The 18799-nt window shown below is 42.0% G+C and overlaps 1 protein-coding gene across 1 annotated transcript in view; it reads left to right on the top strand.

The window, feature by feature from the left end:
* The window catches only part of SLC16A12 (solute carrier family 16 member 12), an 84640-nt gene that overhangs the window by 52093 nt on the left and 13748 nt on the right, over positions 1–18799 (top strand). Inside the window, 4 exon segments of the mRNA XM_004607608.3 lie at positions 9742–9869; positions 9872–9989; positions 15230–15333; positions 18225–18368. Of these exon segments, the coding sequence (XP_004607665.3) occupies positions 9788–9869; positions 9872–9989; positions 15230–15333; positions 18225–18368 (448 nt within the window). The 5' untranslated portion in view covers positions 9742–9787.

Below are 18799 nucleotides of genomic sequence, written 5' to 3'. Positions count from 1 at the left end.
AACTAAGTCCAGAGAAATATCTGCCAGAAATTGCAACATTGTAAGCTTGTACCTCTCAGCTACTTTATATTCCACATATGAGTGAAATCTTTCTATGTCTGTCTCTTTCTTTCTGACTCATTTCACTCAGCATGATACTTTCCATGCTGATCCACTTATATGCAAATTTCATGACTTCATGTTTTCTGACAGCTACGTAGTATTCCATTGTGTAGATATACCAGAGTTTCTTTAGCCAATCATCTATTTTCGGGCACTCTGGTTTTTTCCATATTGTGGCTATTGTAAACAGAGCGGCAATGAGCATGGAAATGCAGATGTCATCTCTACTATACCTTTTTGCCTCTCCAGGATATATTCCCAGGAGTGATATTGCTGGATCAAATGGGAGCTCAATTTCTAACTTTTTGAGAATCATCCATATTGTTTTCCAAAAGGGCTGAACCAGTCGGCATTCCCACCAGCAGTGAAGGAGAGTCCCTGTCTCCCCACATCCATGCCAACACCGGTTGCTTTTGTTTTTTGGGATGTGGGCCAGTCTCTATGGTGTGAGATGATATCTCATTGTTGTTTTGATCTGCATCTCCCTGATGATTAGTGATGTTGAACATTTTTTCATGTGCCTCTCAGCCATTCAGATTTCTTCTTTGGGAAAGTTTCTGTTCATTTCATCACCCCATTTTTTGATCGGGTTGGCAGTTTTCTTCTTGTGGAGTTCAACCAGTGCATTGTATATCCTTGTTATCAACCCTTTATCGGATGGGTACTGCGTAAATATCCTTTCCCATTCTGTAGATTGTCTTTGTATTTTGGTCACTGTTTCTTTTGAGGTGCAGAAGCTTCTTAGTTTGAGATAGTCCCATTTATTTATCTCTGTTTTCACTTTCTTGGCCAGTGGCGTGTCAGCTTTGAAGATACCGTTGGCTTCAATGTTGTTGAGGGTTTTGCCGACCTTGTCTTCAATGTACCTTAGGGATTCTGGTCTGATGTTGAGGTCTTTAATCCATTTTGATCTGACTTTTGTACATGGTGATAGGTGAAGGTCTAAGCCCATTTTTTTGCATGTAGCCATCCAGTTTTGCCAGCACAATTTGTTAAACATGCTTTCCTTGCTCCACTTCACATTTCTTGCTCCCATATCAAAGATTAGATGATCATATATTTGGGGGTGTGTGTCAGAGTATTCAACCCTGTTCCATTGGTCTGCAGCTCTGCCTTTGTTCCAGTACCATGCTGTTTTAATGACTACCGCTTTGTAGTAGAGTTGGAAGTTGGGGAGGTTGATTCCTCCCATTTTCTTTTTCCGAAGAATTGCTTTACTATTCGTGGGGGCTTATTGTTCCATATAAATTTCAGGAGAGACTTGTTACTGTTTTTGGCATATCAGATACACCATGCTCTGCTGTGTGGGCAGGATACTCTCAGTAGCTTGCCAGGCTCTCTGAGAGGGATGGAGGAATCGAACCTGGGTCGGCCTCGTGCAAGGCAAACGCCCTACCCACTATGCTGGCGCTTCAGTCCATTAAAAACTACATTCAAGTATTCACATTCTTGGCACCAGAGAGATAGGGCTGACTTGAATGTGTCACCACATGTTCCCCTGCCAGGAGTGACCCCAAGCACCAAACCCCCGAACAAATAAAATAAAATATTTGAATAATAGCCTCCCTGGAAGGTTGCCTTCCAGTGTACATGATATCACTCCTCTGTAATGTCCAGTCAGTAGCCAGGCTGATCAGGAGGGTCTTGAATTCTGGGGTAAGGCAGAACCAAATAGTTACTCCTTAGTTTAGAGGGAGTGACAGAGGGTCCAGTGACTGCGAGGAAAGTAGCTTCCTCTTCCACAAAAGGCTTACATTTCACCCAACACTTAGCAGACAAATGTTCAACACGTCTGACATAAAAGGTAGAACATAAAGAAGATTGACATAAAGGTTTCCACTATGAGGGAACTTGGAGGCAGCAAAGAGGAACAAGGACAAAGAGATTAACACCAAGAGCTTCCAATCCCTGAACCCTTTTAGTTTGAGCTTCAATGTCAGGGTGAGGTTCTGTCTTCGCAGTTAGACTACTTTTTACTTTAATCTGTGGCTGGGATGAAGATTAAAATGAGAGAATAGGTACAGTAGGGAATTTAGTTTCATTTATTTTGTTCTGTTCTGGGATACTTAGGACAGAATACAATACTATTGATACTAACAATACTTAGGGATTACTCCTGGTGCTGCTCTCAGGAGTCACTCCTGGTAGTGTTTGGGGAATCATAAGGGATGCTGGGGGTCGAACCCGGATTGTCTGCATCCTGGGCAAACACCTCACCCACTGTACTATCTTTCTAGCTCCACAGTAGAGAATTTAGAACCTGGTGGTGAACTGCCTTTAAATAGTAACTATTCCTGTTATTTCATAGAATATTCTTTGGCCCGGGGAGCTAGGAAATTGAGCTCTAGGTACTGGCTGGAACCTAAATGATGAGAGCACTTTTCTCCTGGCTGCACAACATCCCGATAAAAACTGGTTCTGCAGAATACTCTTCATTTCCAAGTTGTAATGTTAATTTTCTCATGTTTTTATTTTTCTTTGCTTTATCTGGGGTCATTTCCAGCTGTTCCCAAGACTTACTCCTGGCTCTGCACTCAGACATCACTCCTGCTGTGCCTCAGGTGACCATATGTGGGGGCAGGGAATGAACACACACACAAGGCAGGCACCCTACCTTTGTACGATTGCTCCGGACCCTATGTTTTAACTGATAATTTTACCCCTCTGATGAATAAAATGACTTTCAGGTTTGGTTTGGTTTTGGATTTTGGGCCCCATCCAATGGTGTTGGGGCCTCTCCTGGTGGATACAGGGAACTGATCACGCAGTGCCAGGGACTGAACCCTGGGCTGCTGCATGCAAACATGCACTTGGTCTGTTAAGCTATCGTTGTGACTACTTGCATAGGTCTTTAGTAGAACTAGAGTGCTCAGGGCTTAGTCCCGGCTCTGCACTCTGGGATCACTCCTGGCAGGGCTCTGGGGACCATCTATGGTATTGGTGATTGAACTCTGGTTAGCTGCATGCTAGGCAAACGCCCCATCTACCGTACTATCCTCTAGCCCTGTTATTTCTTTTTTTTAATGCCTTAAAAAAAAAAAAACTTCTGTTGGAGCTGGAGCTATAGTACAGCGGGTAATACATTTGCCTTGCACGCTGCTGACCCGGGTTCGATCCCCAGCATCCCATATGGTCCCCTGAGCACTGCCAGGTGTAATTCCTGAGTGCATGAGCTAGAAGTAACCCTGCACATTGCTGGAGTGTGACCCAAAAAGCAAAAAAAAAGAAAAAAAAAGAAAAAGAAAAGAAAAGAAAAACTTCTGTTATTTATTTATTTTTGTCTTTTGGGTCATACCTGGTGATACACAGGAGTTACTCCTGATTCTGCAATCAGGAATTACTCCTGACAGTGCTCAGGGGACCATATGAGATGCCAGGGATCGAACCTGGGTCAGCTTTGTGCAAGGCAAATGCCCTCTCCATTGTACTATCACTCCAGTCCCTGGCCATTATTTCTATTTTTAATGTTTGTCTTGGTGAGGTTCTCTTAAGTGAAAGCATAACTTACTTCTCATTTATTAGACACTCTGATAGAGCTCTTATCTGTAACCCCCCCCCTCTCCCTCTCAGCTTGGGGGTGGTAAAAAAATCAGGAGATTTTTTTTTCTGTTGTGTGTCATTAAACAGTTTAGTGGTAGGGAGATGGACAGTAATAACAGAAGTATGCTTGATAAGGTTCTGGAGAGAAATGTGGAGATGACTTCCAGACTATAAAATGGAGATAACTGGACTGGAGCAATAGCACAGTGGGTAGGATGTTTGCCTTGCATGCAGCCAACCCGGGTTCGATTCCCAGCATCCTATATGGTCTCCTGAGCACTGCCAGGGATGATTCCTCATTGCAGAGCCAGGAGTAACCCCTGTGCATCGCCGGGTGTGGCCCGAAAAGAAAAATAAATGGAGATAACAACTCTGAGGGAAAAGGGATTGGTGGAGACAACTAAAGCAGAAAATACAGAAAAGTTGGGTGAGAAAGTGGGCACAAAAAGAATATGAAGGTAAAGAAAACAGGGGCCAGAGTGATAGTACAGTGTGTAGGGCATTTGCCTTGCACGAGGCTGACCCAGCTTCAATCTCTGGCATCCCATATGGTCCCTTAAGCAATGACAGGAGTGATTCCTAATTGTCTGCCATGGAGGCAGGGGGAGGGTTGGAAAGGGGAGCATACTTGGAGACATTGGTGGTGGAGAATGTGCCCTGATGAAGGGATGTGTGTCTGATCATTGTACAATTGAAACTCAAACATGAAAGCTTGCAACTGTATCTCATGGTGATTCACTGTCACTGTCACTGTCATCCCGTTGCGCATCGATTTGTTCGAGCAGGCACCAGTAACGTCTCTCATTGTGAGACTTATTGTTACTGTTTTTGGCATATCCAATAGCCACGGGTAGCTTGCTAGGCTCTGCCTACCGATACTCTCAGTAGCTTGCCGGGCTCTCCGAGAGGGGCAGAGGAATCGAACACGGGTTGGCCTCGTGAAAGGCGAATGCCCTACCACTGTGCTATCACTCCAGCCCATGTGATTCAATTTAAAAAAAAAAGAGTGATTCCTGAGTACAGAGCCAGGTAAGTAACCCCTGAGCATCACCAGGTGTGACCCCAAAAGCCAATAAATAAATAAATAAAATGAAAAAAAGAAAAGAAGATAAAGGAAACTCAGAACATCATAGGGTAGGTGGGAGCAGCATAATGGGCTAGTAATAAGGTTGGCATTTGTTTGGCTAAGGTAATAACCATATATCCTGGTTGATTAAGGGTGCTTAAAAAGATTGCAGCTAAGGATACACATACTTTCACTATTAGAAAGATTATCTTTGTACTTCTTGTCACAGACAGAAGTAAAAGATCTTTAGATGGAACACTTTAAGGACACAAATGGTGTACCCCAAAATGTACCTTCCTATTACCCAGGTAATCATAGAGTCCACTGGAAGGGTTCCTTAGAGAGCTGCAGTAAGGCTGAGACTTGCTCACAAAGCAACACAGGTCTGAGGAAAATTGCAGCTTCTTTGTTCCTATAATAAATCTAACCTTCTTTATTAGTCTCAGTGAAGGCAAGAGAAAGGCCTTCATTTTGCTAAAAAATCTTTGCCTAGCATCAAATTGTATTTTTTCCTCCTATGTTTTCTTTTAAAAAGTTATGCTTTTTGCTTTTATGGTAAGATCTAGTGTTGTACATAGTGTAAGTTAAAACTCAAGATAAAATTTCCCCTCAATAAATGTGTGTTTCTATTTCTATGGAGCGATAGCACAGCAGGTAAGGTGTTTGCCTTGCACAGGGCCAACCCGGGCTTGCTACTGAGAGTATGCCGCCCACACAGCAGAGCCTGGCAAGCTATCCATGGCATATTCGATATGCCAAAAACAGTAACAGGTCCCACAATGGAGAGGTTACTGGTGCCCGCTCAAGCAAATCGATGAACAACGGGATGACAGTGCTACAGTGCTATGTTCCAGTAATCTATTGTTCTAATATTATACTACCTCAATTGCTTTGGTTTTATAGAGCAAGTCCAAAAGTTATTTAGTCATTGTTTAAAATATATATATATATATATATATGTATATATATAATTTCTTGGGCTGGATACATAGTGTAGTGGTAAAGCCTTGCATTCGATTAACCTGGATTTGATCCCCAGCTAAGGTCTCCTGAGTCTACCAGGAGCGAGCCCTGAGCACAGAGCCAGGAATAATCAATGAGCAACACCAGGTGTCCCCCACCTCAGGAAAAAAAAATGTACTAATACTTTTGATGGTTCAGGATTCTTCAACTGTTGACTCTATTTTTTATGTCATTCTCCCACATTCATGGAATGACTAATTAGATAAACAAGGGGGTACAATGCTTGAAGGAGGTAGAAGGCTTGAAAGTGGCCACATAGAAATGGTCTGTGTAAGAATCGCCTCAGCTGCCTTAGTCTCAGGATGTTTGTCTATATTTTCTCTCTGAACTTACAAAGCTGCCAGTTGTTTCCAATTTGTTTCCTGACTTCAAAGATGCATCTTAGAAAATTCTGTGAACCATTTTCTTGAGAAAACTGTGATTTTAAAGTAAATTTTTATTAAATAGTTTAATTTGCACGTATTTTGCCAGGTGGTAAAAACCTATGTTTACCAAATTATTCATGGGTTATTCATGAAATAATATTTCATTTATTAGTATTTCTTAAAATTTCTTAATACAATGATACCAATAAGCGGGTGGTTTGTTTAATATAGTAGGAAAATCATCTGTCAGAAGTTTTTAGTCCCATAAAAATTTATCCATAGTGTAATTAAGGCTGTTGGATATTACAAAATGTCAAGCCTTACAAAGCACTTTTTCTCACATTTTCTGTGAAGCCAAAAGACAGGCACCACTTAACTAGGTTCTCAGACCAGAGTGTCACCAAGTCACCTCCAAAGTGAGAGCCAAGCTATGTGTTCAACTAGTGGCTCAACTAGGAAAAAAATCTGCCTCAAAACTCAGTGGCAGAATTCTCAGTTGGCAGAACTCACTGCTTTTCTGTCATAGGACTGAGAGCTTGAGCTTTTTGCTGTGGTCTAAAGGCTGGCTTCAGCTTCTCGGGATATGTGGCTTTTGCCGTAGGCAGAGGGAGCTTCTGGCAGAAAGATGTGAGCGAGTCTGCTCACAAGCCTGCATCTTAGGTTGTGTGATGAAGTCACGAGTCTAAGCCCATCATGTGGCTGTATCTTGGTGGGAAGCAAGTCATAGGTCCGGACAACCACACCAAAGGATGATACAGAGGCAAGAGCCATAGAAGACTGGACCAACAGATGGACACCTTAGAGTCATCATTAGCAGCTGTGTGTGTTTGCTCATCACTGAATCACCAGTGCCCTGAAACAGTGCCCATCATAGTAGACATTGAATTTTGAACTTTGGGAAATGAATAAAGTAATGTTGCAGATAGTCTTCTTTGGACCCCCCACTCCTCAAATCCTGCCACGTCCTTGGTTTACTTTTTGGTTTTATATGTTATAAATGTAATATGAATATGTTTATATATTATATATTTTATATATAAAATATTACATATTAACAAAGTTTAAGTGAGTTCTCACATCTGGATGTCAGATAACTATAAGCCTATACTTTCACTTGATATTTTTTTTGCTTTTTGGGTCACACCCGGCGATGCACAGGGATTACTCCTGGCTCTGCAATCAGAAAGTACCCCTGGCGGTGCTCAAAGGACCATATGGGATGCTGGGAATCGAACCTGGGTCGTCCGTGTGCAAAGCAAATGCCTTACCCACTGTGCTATTGCTCCAGCCCGAAATTTTTAGTGATTTTTTTTAGCATTTAATTCTGATCTGTCTAAAATCTATATTCTTAAATGTGGGTTATTCCCCACATGGAGTAACTGAATGGTGGGCAGAGTTGGGGGCGAAGTGCATGAAAAAGAAGGCAAGAGTAAAAGTTTCTAAACACAAAATGAGCAAAAATTAATTTTAAAAGCAATGGCATGAGAAATCCAAGGTGTTTCTCACTGTTGGGGAATAGTTTTCCCCCAGCTTGCCCAGTCATGTTACACACCAGGTCTGGGCAGACGTGAGGCGAAGGATGAAGGGCGCGCAGAGAAACAAACCACTCCAGGAGACAGCTGATGGCCGTTCACTTTATTGCCAAATACACACATGTTTTATAGAGGGTCTCGGTTTAAGAGGATGGTCCAATCACATGAAGTTTAGCATTACTGACCTATCACCGTTCCAACTCTGCTTTGCCTGGGCCCAATCCCAAATAGGGCGAGATGCTGCAGTTAGGAATGACTCGCTAAGTGTAGATGACTATTCTTGGGGTGGGGGGAGGGGGAGGTTGGGTGAGACTCAAGGTCGGATACCTGGTGCTTGTCAAATGCACCCAGACACTCCCTACTGGGTTGCTATGCAGGGACAGGTCTTATCTGCTATGCAGGGATAGATCTTATCTGCTCTGGTGCCTGTTGCCTTGCTCCACATCTCACATTAGCTCATTGCATTTCTTGGGTGAAAGGGGATCATGAGTAGGAAAAGTTTAAGAAGGCATGACCTGTAAGGCCAAGAACTAAATGGAGAGTGGTAACATAAACGTAGTGGACCACCTTTCTTCTGATCTCTCCTAGTGCTTAGTTATATTAGATAGCTATGTACCAGCTTCTGAGCTCTCTATTTCATTTATTTGTCATTCTCTTCTTGCTTAATCACATACTTAAAATTTTGATTGTTTGGTTTGGGGGATTTGGGTTTTGGTTTTTAACTTTAAAAAAAAACTGGGGTTCTGTGACTTACAATATTGCTAATGATAGTTTCCCATGTGTATAATTCCTGCATCACACTCAGCACAGTGTGCCCACCTCCCAATCACATGCTTCAAAAAATCATAGCTCTCTAGCACAGAAAAGCCAAGCAGTCTGGTTGGACTAAATAAGTATAATAATTAGAACATGGTCTTCTAGAGTGTTGAAACAGATTTCAAATTACAGAGGCTCTAATAAATCTAAAGCTTGTTTTAGTCTTATACAGCACTATGTGAGTCTAATGAGAGGAACCTCTTCTGCACAGTCACTGGATTCTTCTATCCTATAATTCTATTTCTTCTTTCTCCTTCTTTCTCTCCTCTTTCTCCTCCTCCTCCTTCCTTCTCTTCCTCTTTCTCCTCTTCTTCCTCCTTTACTTCTTTTTTCTCCTCCTCCCTCTTCCTTACATCCCCCTTCTCCTCTTTTCTCCACCTCTTCCTCCTCCTCCTGACATTAAACCAGGGTTAGTCACAGTCAAAGCAAGTGCCTGTAACCCCTATGCTATCTCTTGTGCCTCTCTGTCCTGAAGTTCTGCCACCCCTTGGGTGATGTCATGGTCTGTGTAGTTACAGCATCTCTTCACTTGTATCTATTCTTCTGGAAAGGAGTGGTAGAAATGTTTAGAAAGTGCCTTTGGCTTGAACTGACGAAATAGAATTCACACATATTACTTTATTTCTTCTCACACTTCTTTCAGACAAAGCCACTTAGAAAAATGCTTTCAAACTAGGTGCATATATTAGGCTGAAATATAAGAGGATCTGTTATTTTAAAAGGAGAATGGGAAGCCTGAAGTGATGTTCAGCAGGTAGGGCACCTACCTTGCACATGACTAACCCAGGTTTGATCTCTGGCATCCCATATGGTGTTCCCAGCTCCACCAGGAATAATTCCTTAGTGCAAAGCCAGTAGTAACCCCTGAGTATTACGAGGGGTAACCCAAAAACCAAAAATATATTTTCTTTTAAATAAATTCTTAGGGGCTGGAGTTATAGCACAGTGGGTAGGGCACTTGCCTTGCACGCGGCCAACCTGGGTTCGATTCCCATCATCCCATATGGTCCCCTGAGCACCACCAGGGGTAATTTCTGAGTGCAGAGCCAGGAGTGACCCCTGTGCATCGCCGGGTGTAACGTAAAAAGCAAAATAAATAAATAAATAAATTTTTTTAAAGTGCAGAATAAAAGGAGAATGGGTACCAACGACAACTTTGCCCCAGTCCAATATTTATAGTTGCAAATAATCATATGTAACAGGAAAATCTTAATAATCCTGCCATGTAAAAATAAAAACTTTTTAGATTTGGCAATAAAATCTAAATGTGTCCTCATACTTCTTTTTTTGGTTTTAGATGGCCAATTACCCATGTGCCAGGTAGCATTCTATGACAATCTTGAATGCCAACAGGAAGCCACTGGACAGCAAACTCTTCCAAGATCCTAACTGGACTGTTTGCTAACTTGGAGAAGAAGGGAAAAGAATCAGAACTATGGCAAGAGTGAACAGAGCGCCTCCTGCCTCCCCTCCAGACGGGGGCTGGGGCTGGATGATTGTGGCTGGTTGTTTCCTTGTCACCATCTGCACTCGAGCAGTTACCAGGTAGGTGGGAACTATCTGTGCTTTATTAAGGCGATAGGGCTTGTCTTTTTCTCCCTAAGTTGCTTCATTTTATTTATTTTTTTTAATTTATTTATTTTTAATTAGAGAATCACCGTGAGGGTACAGTTACAGATTTATACACTTTTGTGCTTATACTTCCCTCATACAAAGTTTGGGAACCCATCCCTTCACCAGTGCCCATTCTCCACCACCCGTAAACCCAGCGTCCCTCCCACCCTCCCCAATCCCATCTCCCCCCCACCCCACCCTGCCACTGTGGCAAGGCATTCCCTTCTGTTCTCTCTCTCTAATTAGCTGTTGTGGTTTGCAATAAAGGTGTTGAGTGGCCGCTGTGCTCAGTCTCTAGCCCTCATTCAGCCCGCAACTCCCTTCCCCCACATGGCCTTCGACTACAATGTAGTTGGTGATCGCTTCTCTGAGTTGACCTTTCCCCGGAACGTGAGGCCAGCCTCGAAGCCATGGAGTCAACCTCCTGGTACTTATTTCTACAGTTCTTGGGTGTTAGTCTCCCACTCTGTTATTCTATATACCATAGATGAGTGCAATCTTTCTATGTCTGTCTCTCTCTTTCTGACTCATTTCACTCAGCATGAAACTTTTCATGCCCATCCACTTAACTACAAAATTCTTGACCTCCTTTTTTCTAACAGCTGCATAGTATTCCATTGTATAGATGTACCAAAGTTTCCTCAACCAGTCATCCGTTCTGGGGCATTCGGGTTTTTTCCAGATTCTGGCTATTGTAAACAGTGCTGCGATGAACATACATGTGCAGATGTTGTTTCGATTGTACTTTTTTGCCTCTCTGGGATATATTCCCAGCAGTGGTATTGCTGGGTCAAATGGGAATTCAATATCTAATTTTTTGAGAGTCGTCCAAATTGTTTTCCAGAAGGGCTGAACCAGTCGGCATTCCCACCAAGTTGCTTCATTTTAATTCTGAACACATTATGGTGAAAAATCACGTGTTTATGTAGGGGTGTGTGTGTGTGTGTGTGTGTGTGTGTGTGTGTGTGTGTTTCCTTTATCTGCTCACATACATTTTTCTTTGCAAAGTAGGTGGATTTTTTTTTCTTTTTGGGTCACACCTGGCGATGCACAGGGGTTAGTCCTGGCTCTGCACTCAGGAATTACCCCTGGCCGTGCTCAGGGGACCATGTGGGATGCTAGGATTTGAACCCGGGTCAGCCGCGTGCAAGGCAAACGCCCTACCCGCTGTGCTATCTCTCCAGCCCCTGGATTTTTTTTTTTTGACAATTAGGAGACTTGCCTAGTGGTTTCTTCTGTAATATCTGACATAAGCCTGGAGTATTAGGACAATTTGACACTAAATATTGTGACTATTCCAGCCATTTGTTTTCAGAAGAAGCTCATCCCAGAAAAGAAAAACATGTAAAACCCCAATACTTGAAAACCTCTTGAATCACCAGATACTATTGGAAGTTTAAAACCTAGACTTCATTTTGTTTTGTTTTGTATTTAGCTAGGAATGTGGGGACTATGTAGAAGCAGAGAGATATAGTATGATCTTAGAGCATATGTCATACTTTCTTCCTCTGTATCCTTCCCTCTTTTTTTTTCTTTTTTTTTTCTTTTTGGGACACACCCGGCGATGCACAGGGGTTACTCCTGGCTCTGCACTCAGGAATTACTCCTGGCGGTGCTCAGGGGACCATATGGGATGCTGGGATTCGAACCCGGGTTGGCCGAGTGCAAGGCAAATGCCCTACCCGCTGTGCTATCACTCCAGCCCCTCCTTCCCTCTTTTTTTAAGTCAAGGATGCAGTGCTAAAAAAATAAAAATATAAAGGAATGTGGTACTAATTATGCATGAGCTTCATGGGTATATATAGAGATTCATTCTTAAATTTTAATTTAGAATAAATTCATTCCTGAAATATGCATGTTCTAAATTCTTTCAAATCAAATTCTGTTGTTCATCTCTGGCAGCACACCTTTGGCAGCAAAAGAAATTAATTTGTGCAAATAACTTTATTTGGTAACAATGTCATCAAGTGCATTAATGTTTCCCCTATGAAATCTGTACAATGCTTATATATTAAAGATGGAAATAAAGATAGAAATATATTCATTATTTGTCACTGTCACTGTCATCCTGTTGCTCATCGATTTGTTCGAGCGGGCAGCAGTAACGTCTCTCATTGTGAGACTTATCGTTACTGTTTTTGGCATATTCAATACACCCGGGTAGCTTGCCAGGCTCTGCTGGGTGGGCTCAATACTCTCGGTAGCTTGCTGGGCTCTCCGGGAGGGGCGGAGGAATCGAACATGGGTCACCCGTGTGAAAGGTGAACGCCCTACCGCTGTGCTATCGCTCCAGCCAGAAATACTATATTAAAATATAGGATTGAGGAAAGAAGCAGGATATTTGTTTCTGTTATAATAAGGACTAGTTGAGTATATATTATAATTACTATAAACTTGCTTAAAATAAGGGCTAGAGGCTGGAGCAATAGCACAGCAGGTAGGGTGTTTGCCTTGCATGCGGCCAACCCGGGTTCGATTCCCAGCATCCCATATGGTCCCCTGAGCACAGAATAAGGTGAGAGGAGCAAAGTGTGAAGATGTAACTAGCATCAATATTTAAATATAATGAACCAGCTGGCAGTCCAGAGGACTAGGAAGGAGGAAGAGGAGAGCGGCCTTCAGGGTACGTGCCAGCGTAGAGCATCAGTTCATTCTTTCTCCCCTACTTTGATTGAGAAATACTTATACTTGGCACTCATCACTGGGTAAGTTTAGAACTAGATGGTTTGATTTGTGAATATTGTGAATTTCTAAAATTGGTTCAGCTAATTTTATTATTAGCTGAAGAATATTAATATTCTTATATAGAAACAGCTAAAGGAAGAGAAAGGAAATCTTTGTGATGAGAGATCTTACAATTTAGCCTCTTTCCTACTTAGCGTATCATGTAGACTGTGTGAGCTGAAGTCATCCTGTGAGCATCACGTCCCAAGAACTTACTTCCAAGGGCAAGTCTGTACCTTCTTACCACCTGCCTTTTATTTTCCCTCCCTCTGGTAACCACAGGTCTGATCCCTTTCACTGTGGCTTTTTTTTCCCCCTCTTTTGGGTCACACCCGATGCACAAGGGTCACTCCTGGGTCTGCACTCAGGAATTACTCCTGGCAGTGCTCAGGGAACCATATGGGATGCTGGGAATCGAACCCAGGTCGGCCGCGTGCAAGGCAAATGCTCTACCCGCTGTGCTATCGCTTCAGCCCAATGTATTTGGTTTTTCAACTTGTTTTGAGATCCCACATCTGAGTGAGATGATACCTTACCTATCTTTCTTTGTCGGACTTATTCTACATAGTATAAGTCCTTCAAACTCCTTGTTGCAAATGGTAAGATTCTGTTATTTGAGGGGTGGGCTTCCAAGTAGTGTTCAGGTTCACTGAGGGCCACTCTTGTTGATACTCATCCAACCAGACTGGCTGGGTCAGTGCCTGGGTCTGGCAATGGTCCAGCTCAAGCCCAGAAGTGCTGGAGCACAGCAGGACCACCCTAGTGGTGTTCAAGGACATACAGTGCTGGAAAAGGAGCCTAGGACCCATGCATACAAGGCATGGGCCCTGACACCTGTGCTATATCCCACTACCCCTCTTTTTGTTTTGTTTTATTTTGTTTTTAGGCCACACCCAGCTGTGCTCAAAGCTTACTCATAGCTCTGTACTCAGGGATCACTCCTGAGCAACGGGATGGTTCAAGGGACCATATAAGGTCCTGGGGATTGGGCAAATGCCATACCTGCCGTACTATGTCTCAAGCCCTACCCTTCAATTTCTATGGCTGAATAGTATTCTATTAAATTTGTATGTGTGGGTACATGTATGTAAGCATATATAAAGGATCTATTCATCCACAGAAGGGTATAGAGCTTGTTCCCAGATCTTGACTATTGTAAATAATGCTTTTATAAATGTGGAAGTACAGATATACATATAGCACTGCCTTGTACTTAATGGTACTGTAAATTTATGTCAATTGCTTTTAAGAAAATCCATGTATAAGTGTATCCACACAGTTCAAACCTGTGTTTTTCAATGGTTGAATGTATAATGATCAGCACCTGAAACCTATATAACGATAAAACAATGTATCTTCAGCTTAAAATTTTCCAATTCATACTGTTTGATCTTCCATAAGAGCTTCTCTAAAGCAGTGATCTTCACATTCACTTAGACTGAGTAGCCCTCTAATGATGGCTACTCAACTTTAAGCTCTGACTCAATTCCATGTCATGTTCATTAGTTCATTGTTTACTTATATATATGTATGTGTGTATAGGTACAAACATATAACCATATATGTTATAAACATATATAATATATGATTGTCATTGTCATCCCGTTGCTCATAGATTTGCTCAAGCGGGCACCAGTAATGTCTCCATTGTGAGACTTCGTATTACTGTTCTTGGCGTATTGAATACGCCGTAGGTAGCTTACCAGGCTCTGCTGTGCAGGCGAGATACTCCCGGTAGTTTGCCAGGCTCTCCAAGAGGTGCGAAGGAATAAAACCCGGGTTGGCTGCGTGCAAGGCAAATGCCCTACCTGCTGTGCTATAACCAGATATAATATATGTATATATATATTATATAAGATATATAATCCTGGCCTTGATGCATCCATGCGACATCTAATAGCCTAGTTCTCCCTCTTGGAGAACCTGACAAGATACCAAGAGTCTATTGCCTGCACGGCAGAGCCTGGCAAGCTACTCACGGCGTGTTTGATATGCCAAAAACAGTAACGATAGGTCTCATTCCCCTGACCCTGAAAAAGCCTCCAATCATTGGGAAAGATGAGTAAGGCGAGGCTGCTAAAAAATATCAGGGCTGGGTTGGAACGATAGCACAGAGGGTAGGGCATTTGCCTTGCACGAGGCCAACCCGGGTTCGATTCCCAGCATCCCATATGGTCCCCTGAGCACCGCCAGGAGTAATTCCTGAGTGCAGAGCCAGGAGTGACCCCTGTGCATTGCCAGGTGTGACCCAAAAAGAAAAAAAAAATCTCAGGGCTGAGTGTAATAGAGACGTTACTGGTTCCCGCTTGAGTAAATCAATGAACAACGGGGCTGACAGTGATACAGTGATATAACCAGTTATATATATTCATATCCTATATCCTATAACTAATCATTTATTTATGCATATATGTATTTATATAAAATGCCTTCACCTTATTTTTCAGATGCATCTCAATTTTTTTTGTGGAGTTTCAGACATACTTCTCTCAGGATTATGCACAAACAGCATGGATCCATTCCATTGTAGACTGTGTGACTATGCTTTGTGGTGAGTTTCATTTAAGCAGGGATATGTAATTTACTGTACATGTCAGTAATCTCCAACTGCCTTTGATTACCAGTTTTTATAAGTTGCAGAGCAACATAATATTGACTAAGATTATGCATTTTTGGAAAAAGATTGATCCTGCTGTCAACCCATCTCAACCAGATTTTCTCTTGGAATGAATAATTTTGGCTGGTATCATATGGAGCAGATAATGAATATGCTCAAAAGAATATATACCGTTTGGTTCTTTCATATCAAAAATGGGTGATGGGCATCATAGGACTTGTTCTTTTATTTATTTATTTATTTTTAAGTGGGTGGGTTTTCTTTTCTTTTTTATTTATTTATTTATTTATTTATTTTTAATTTTTATTATATCACCATATGGAAAGTTACAAAGTTTTCAGGTTTATGTCTCAGTTATAGCAATATTCAAACACCACCCCTTCACCAGTGCCCATATTCCACCACCAAAATCCCCAGTATACCCCCTGCCCCCAACCCCACCCCCAACTGTATAACTGATGAATTTCACTTCATTTTCTCTTTACCTTGATTACATTCCATATTGCAAAACAAAACTCACTATTGTTGCTGGAGTTTCCCCCCAAGAAAGACAGCCCTACTAAGGAAGCATTTGATAATTGGTTTTCCATTAAAAGATTGTATGTTTTCAGGTTTTAGAAAAGGTCGCGCGGCTGCGTTAGCCGGATGTGTTAGTTTGGATGTGTTCCGGTCCCACAGCCAGGAGCCGTGTTAGTTGCTGCTCAGTGTCGCCAGGGCTCCATCTGGAGAAGGTGTGCCTGCTGTACCTCCTCCGTCTGGATCCCCAGTGTTGCTGGCCCGGTTTGGGGTCCGGAGCATTTCTCCGGCTGCGTTGCTCACCAGACTGCCTGGCCTCTTCTCCAGGACTTGTTCTTTTATTAGAAGTAGTTAATCATATAGTATTTGCTCAGCTTATTTTCTAAATGCTGTCCTTCATTATCCACTCCTACAACCAGTCATTGCACAGCACAGTGATTTCTGTCCAAACAATTTTGTTTGTTTGTTTGTTTGTTTGTTTGTTTGTTTTTCGGGTCACACCCAGCAATGCTCAGAGGTTACTCCTGGCTCTTTACTGAGGAATGACTGCTGGCGGTGCTCGGGAGACCATATGGGATGCGGGGGGTCAAACCCGGGTTGGACACATGCAAGGCAAACTCCCTGCCTGCTGTACTATCACTCCAGCCCCGTTTCCAAATAAGCTTAAAACAGTACCAATATATGCATTACCTCTCGAGACTTGTATTCACACTATTCCCTTCCCTAAAAGGGTACAAAATTTGATTCATGAGTTTCTTCATTCTTCATGACTAAATCATTCTTAGACAAGGACCAGGCAAGGATAAGATGGTGCAATCATGAAATAAACACATTCACCATGGTTATCATTTCACCCATGCAACCCCAGAGGTTGCAATTTAGAGTGTGCAGTGTCTCCAGACACACCCATTTCATCTATATAGTAGATGGAAACTAGTCTTGGGATTTTAATTTCTATCAATTTTTCAAATCAAACTTATTCATGTCTTAGATTCTGAGACTAGTCCCGTTCAAATTATTTATTTGAAGATTATACTCATTTAATCCTTTCATTTAAGTGAATTCTGTATTTTAGAAAATGCATTTCTTTGTGTACAACTTGGTAGGAAAGGGAAATACTTTAGTCTGCAGTAGACTATAAATAATGTCATCTGATTCCATTCTAGGTACCGAATCTTATTTCTTTTTAGAAAAAAATACTGTGCATATTTAGGAATCAGTTCAATCATGTCCTGTGCCGGGAAGCACTGAAGATCAAGTGTAGGTCTAAAAGCAGGCTTTGTGAGCAGGTTAGGTTGGTTCTTTTTCCTGATAACACTGAGTATCCCTCTCCCTATTTTTTTGTTTTACCAGCAAGACAGTCAGTTGGTTTTCAGGGTCACATGATCAGTGACAGCCTTTGCATGGACACCTCATGAAAATCATGTTTGTATTTTAGGTGACTCATTTCCCTCCTGTTATCTTTTGCTCTCCATGGGAGTCCTCTAGCTAAGCAGGGTCACATTAAGTGCCACCTATTTCAGTTCTGTTCAAGGACTTGAGGCCTTTTGTACCCAATTATCATCCACCCACCTGTTCATCTGGGAACATTAGTGGAGCTCACAGAATCACATCTAGGACCCTCTTTGGAGATATATATATGAATATACATATCTTTTGATGAGAAGAAAACATTTTTCATTGAGTTTCAAATGAAAATGGATGACAGTGGACGACAGTAGCACTGTAGCACTGCTGTCCCGTTGTTCATCGATTTGCTCGAGCAGTCACCAGTAACGTCTCCATTGTGAGACTTGTTACTGTTTTTGATAGGCATTTTCTATATTTTCTGGGCTTTGAATTTCTCATCCATAGGTTTCACAAAGGTCAAGGTAGGGCCAAGTAGTTTGTTTAGGATCTTCTCAGTGGCCCTTTTATAGTAGATGTTGTCCTACAAGGCTGCCCACTTTTTTTTTTTTCACAATTCAACTCTTATGACATTTAATCACATCATACATTCAAGGTATACCACTAGGCAAATGCCTTGTAGTTTAAATCAGAAGTTCACTGGCGATTTACAAAAACACTTGGGATGGGAGTGGAACTAAGTCAAAGAATAAGACACAGAATAAGATCCAGCTTTACTCTGTTATTTCCATGTGACTATGGACAAGTCATTTCCTCTGCCCTCAATTTTTCAAATCTGTAGAAAGAATAGCACAGGCTCAGTGCTACAAAGATCAGTCATTTTCTGTTCTACATACCACATCACAGGCTTTCACAGTGCCCCCACGGCCTTTCTGTTAAACTTCTTTATTATTGTTTTGAAGCGCCACTTGGGAGTGTGGTCAGTAACCATCTATCCTGCCAAGTGGGAATCATGCTGGGTGGCTTGCTGGCATCTACTGGTCTCATCCTGGGCTCATTTGCTACCAGTCTGAAACATCTCTACCTCACTCTGGGAGTTCTTACAGGTAAGGGCACTTTCTGCTCCTTCTCTCACCCCAGGCCACTGGGTGGTTGTCAGAGTAGTGACTCCTAAAATAGTCATTTTGTTAGATTAAATTTAGCTGATCTAGTTTATGTCTATCTACCTAGAAGTTAGACTAAAGAGCTGGAAATGCAATCAATTGTGCTATTGTAATAAAAATGCAAGACCACTTTTAAAAAAAATCAGCCTCATGGTAAAAGTAACTGCTGGTTTTCCCTTTGGCGGCAGTCTCTGGCAGAAATTTTGTTCTCAGAGGCAGTGAGACTTTAGTCAGGACAGTGTGAATTTTCAGTAATGATCATTCTCCTAGCATTTTTGCCAAGACATTAAAACTTACCTGTGGTCACAACAGACCTCAATGACTGTGGGCATCAGTCATTGTCCAGTTATGGAGGTGTCATCATTTTAAACAGA

The sequence above is a fragment of the Sorex araneus genome, chromosome 11 (assembly GCF_027595985.1).
Source record: "Sorex araneus isolate mSorAra2 chromosome 11, mSorAra2.pri, whole genome shotgun sequence".
NCBI classification, from domain to species: Eukaryota; Metazoa; Chordata; class Mammalia; order Eulipotyphla; family Soricidae; genus Sorex; species Sorex araneus.
Note: the sequence above shows the minus strand (reverse complement) of the source record. Positions and strands in the feature narration are given on the sequence as shown.